Source organism: Lucilia cuprina, chromosome 4 (assembly GCF_022045245.1).
Source record: "Lucilia cuprina isolate Lc7/37 chromosome 4, ASM2204524v1, whole genome shotgun sequence".
Lineage (NCBI taxonomy): Eukaryota > Metazoa > Arthropoda > Insecta > Diptera > Calliphoridae > Lucilia > Lucilia cuprina.
Window position 1 is genome coordinate 11,551,484 of NC_060952.1, and position 3,807 is coordinate 11,555,290.

The window sequence follows — 3,807 nt, forward strand, 5'->3', positions numbered from 1 at the left end:
AGATTGGTAATGACTTTCAATTCTATACATTTATCTATATACATACTTTTAAGTGACAACTACATTTCGTCCTGATTACTAGAAGTACTCTAATATGGTCTTTTTTGATGTATTATATAAAATTTTTAAATTCATTAGTCATCTTATTTGTGAAGCAATATAAGTTTTAAATTTTCCTTGTAAGGGATTGTGGTAGGAACTTGTCTGTTACCATGTTAAAATAATGATTATAGACCTACAGACCTATATATATTCTAGATTCTTATTAAGTTCTTGCCATGTCCTGTTGAATGCACGGTAGGGTTCCAACGAAATCAAATATAGATTTAAAATTTTACAAAAATATAACCTATAGCTAAGATTTCGGTCCACGTTTTTGTATAGCTTTAGTACAAGTGTCCCCCCGGAAAACAGTTTTAAAGTCAAATTTTATCAGAATCGGTACAAAAACTTACTTTAACGCTCACTATGAGAGAAATGCGAATACAGCTATGAAATTTGCCAAGTTTTGTTGGAGTCAAAATCTCTCTACTTACTTTTTTGAGGATCAGTCTATAAATGGGCCTACCCCCATATAAAGTCCTCTACAGAAAATAAATTGTTCGCGCATTAATGACTTAAAAATATGAAATTCATCATAAAAATTCTTGTACAAATCAAAATCCATCTAACAATTTTTTTTAAGGATCTGTCCATAATGGATCCTATAACCGCTATAAAACTCGTTTTACCAATTTATGGTTTTAAAAATTCGACAAAATTGATTTGATTTTAAAATTTAATATTTTATTTGGAAGAGTACGGTCCATACTTGAGCGCTTATTAAAGGCTCTCTTCCAAATTCTACCCAAATGTTCATGATGATATCAATATTTGAAACCAAAATTCAATAATGAATAGGCAAAACATTTATTCTTAAATATCAAAATTTATATATAAAGAATCATTCGTTTTCGACAATGATTTGATGGTGGGTATATAGTAAGGTTGTTAATTATACGTGTTTAAAATTATTCGAACAAAAACTTACAATTTTTTTTTCATTCGAGTAGTCGACTAAATTTTAAAAATTATTCGAACGAAAACCGAATAAAAACTTTTATTCGAATAATTTAATAAAATGTAAATTAATCTTTGCAAACTGCTTCAACATCTTAAGATATCGATGCATTTCATCAGCTATTTTACATGTTTTATACCTACCATCATAAAAGAGTGGTGGTGTATTGTATTTGTCATCCCTTTTGTAACATCGAAATATTGGGCCCTTATTACATTTTTGATCAATCTACCCCTCCGTCCGCCTTTCTATCTGCTGATATTTTAACAAATTTGATAAAATTTTAAACAAATAATTTTTGTTTGGTATTTAAAATTGGCAATATCTTCTACTTTTTAACCTAGCACCCATATAAGGTTCCCTTCAGAATATTACTATAATGCAGGCTTCTAAAAGCGCAGATGTCAATGGAATTCGAAATGTAACGATTATTATAATAATCGATCCTACATCCCATATAAAGATCTAATCAGAAAATTAGCAGGTATAGTAACTAAATTCTACTTAAACAGGCTTTTTTTGGTAAAAGATAACATTAAAATTTTAAAATTTTATTTGATTATTCAACAAAAATTCTTCGAATTATTCTTTATTCTAAATTGAAAATTTTTTATTTGTTCGAAGAAAAACAAAAATGTTTTCCCGATTAATCGAATAATTTTCATTTGAATGATAACCATAGTATATGGTCGAATAAAACACTTTTACTAATATTAAATTCAGTTCTTTTAGGGAATAAATGGGAGGAAACTGTATTTTAACTTTTAGGATAATACATAGTTTACCTACTTAAAAGTTCATTAACATAAGGACAGGCACGGATCCACAAGGGGAAAACCGAAATTTTTTTATACAAAATATAAGAATGAAGAAAAAGAATAAAAGAAAATAAGTAAAAAAATCTCCCATCAAGAACATACCCATTTGTGGTCGATCGGCCAGTGGGCCGCGCAACACATTACAGGCAAAATTCTTCAGCCGTACTGTTCGCATGTGGAACAAACTTTCTGCAGATGTGAAAATGTTTCAATCAAATGTCCACAAAAACAACTGCGTCTATGCTTCCTCTCACAACCTACTTTTCTAGTTCCTAGTTCATAAAGACAAAAACTTCCGAATATATATTATAGAATAAGGTCTGAGGATTTTTCAATAACATTCGCATTTGTTAATCAATGTCGTAGCTATAAACTCGAGTACACCTAACCCCCATAAATAATAATTTTCAACTCAGACATAGATTGTCTTAATATTAATTTCAAATGACAACTTACTACTTACTTTAACGATTTCAAAACGATTTTAAAAACAAAGATTTATGTTTTAATTTTTTTTTAATTTATTTGTTTCTATAAGTCTATTTTATTTCTTAATACTCCTAGGAGTAGCTATATTTAAAATACAAATATCATATGGTGATAGATTTTTTTTGTTTTAATTTTCCAAAATTACTTGCCAAACTAAGCCAACATACCAAAAGGAGCTTTCTTGTTAACTGGTACATAGTATTCACCAGCAACCATATAGGAATTTTTATCAGCACCCATGCGTACAGAGCTGTAAGTAGCACCACAACGATCGCCAACAGCATCCATATAATTTTGACACTTTACGGTGGCGAAATTATCTTGAGCAACAGCTTCAGCATAGTATGTGCAAGAACGACCATGAGAACAAGCACCAGCAACATCCAAAGGACAACCAGGTTGAGACTTGCCACCATTAGGATAGAAAGCACCTTTGCCAATGGGTTTCAAGAAACCCAATTCACCACCATTGGTTTGAATGGATTCTACATAGAAAGCATCTGTACTGGACAAACGTTTTGCCGGCTTATCGTAGTGGAACAAAGGCAAGGCAGGATCCAAACCGATAATTGTATGGATTTGACCACTTTTAACATTTTTGCCAGCATAACCAGCAACATGAGCACCCAAACTGTGGCCGATAACATACAAAGTGTCCAAAGACATACCATGGATTTTCACCAAATAATCAATCATGTTGGCTACCTTTTTGCCAACAGTTGGTACGGCCAAAACAGAGGTGGCATAATCAACGGAACGAGCACGAGCCCAATCTACGACAATAATATTGTATTCTCCAATGCTTAACCAGGCATCGCGAATTTCCTTGTTCATGTCGGCAGTATAGCTTTGAGTCCAGCCGTGTATGACAAATCTGGTGGGATGGGCAGGGTTGAAGTAGGATTTAGCAATTGATTTGCCATCGGCAGTGATTTTTTGTCCTTTTTTGGGGTTAGATTGAGTATATAAATGGTATGTAACGGGTGTGGTGGTCAAGCCAAAAGATTCAATATTTTCCATCGCTTCAAGATAGGACTCAGCTACTTCTCTGTCCACCCAATCGAAGGAACCATCTTCACGTGGTACATACCAGCCATTTTCACCATGGATGCGTGTGTCATCCTCATCGAAAATGGAAGCGGATACTAAAAAAATAAATAAATAAAAAAATTAATTAAGAAATACAAATTTCTTCCGAGTTCTTAAATAACTTACCCGCTAAACAGCTAACAGCTAAAATCAAGAACAGTTTCATTTTCTCTAGTAGTATTGTACAATTATGACATTCTTTGTTCTTGCACCTCTTTTTATACCAATTTGTTTAGAATTCTTTAAACAAATATTCAGCTGATTTCTAAATATTTTCATATTAATGTGTTTAATTTGTTATCATTTTTACTCAAAGTGCTTTAGCTTTAGCTTTTCATTTTGTTTTTTTTT

The 3,807-nt window shown here is 31.9% G+C and overlaps 1 protein-coding gene across 1 annotated transcript; it reads right to left on the reverse strand.

The window, feature by feature from the left end:
* Positions 1-2,498: 2,498 nt before the first annotated feature.
* Positions 2,499-3,658, reverse strand: LOC111690160 (phospholipase A1 VesT1.02-like). Its single transcript, XM_023452600.2, has 2 exons — positions 3,583-3,658; positions 2,499-3,512 (listed from the first exon to the last, which is right to left on the reverse strand). Exons 1-2 carry the CDS (start codon positions 3,620-3,622, stop codon positions 2,521-2,523), a joined length of 1,032 nt encoding a protein of 343 aa, XP_023308368.2. The 5' UTR covers positions 3,623-3,658; the 3' UTR covers positions 2,499-2,520.
* Positions 3,659-3,807: the final 149 nt, after the last annotated feature.

Excerpts from the sequence above, each read along its gene's own strand:
- LOC111690160 (XM_023452600.2), bottom strand. The coding sequence starts at position 3,622 with ATGAAACTGTTCTTGATTTTAGCTGTTAGCTGTTTAGCGG. Across the intron at positions 3,513-3,582 it reads AGCTGTTAGCTGTTTAGCGG|TATCCGCTTCCATTTTCGAT; the intron begins GTAAGTTATTTA and ends TTATTTTTTTAG.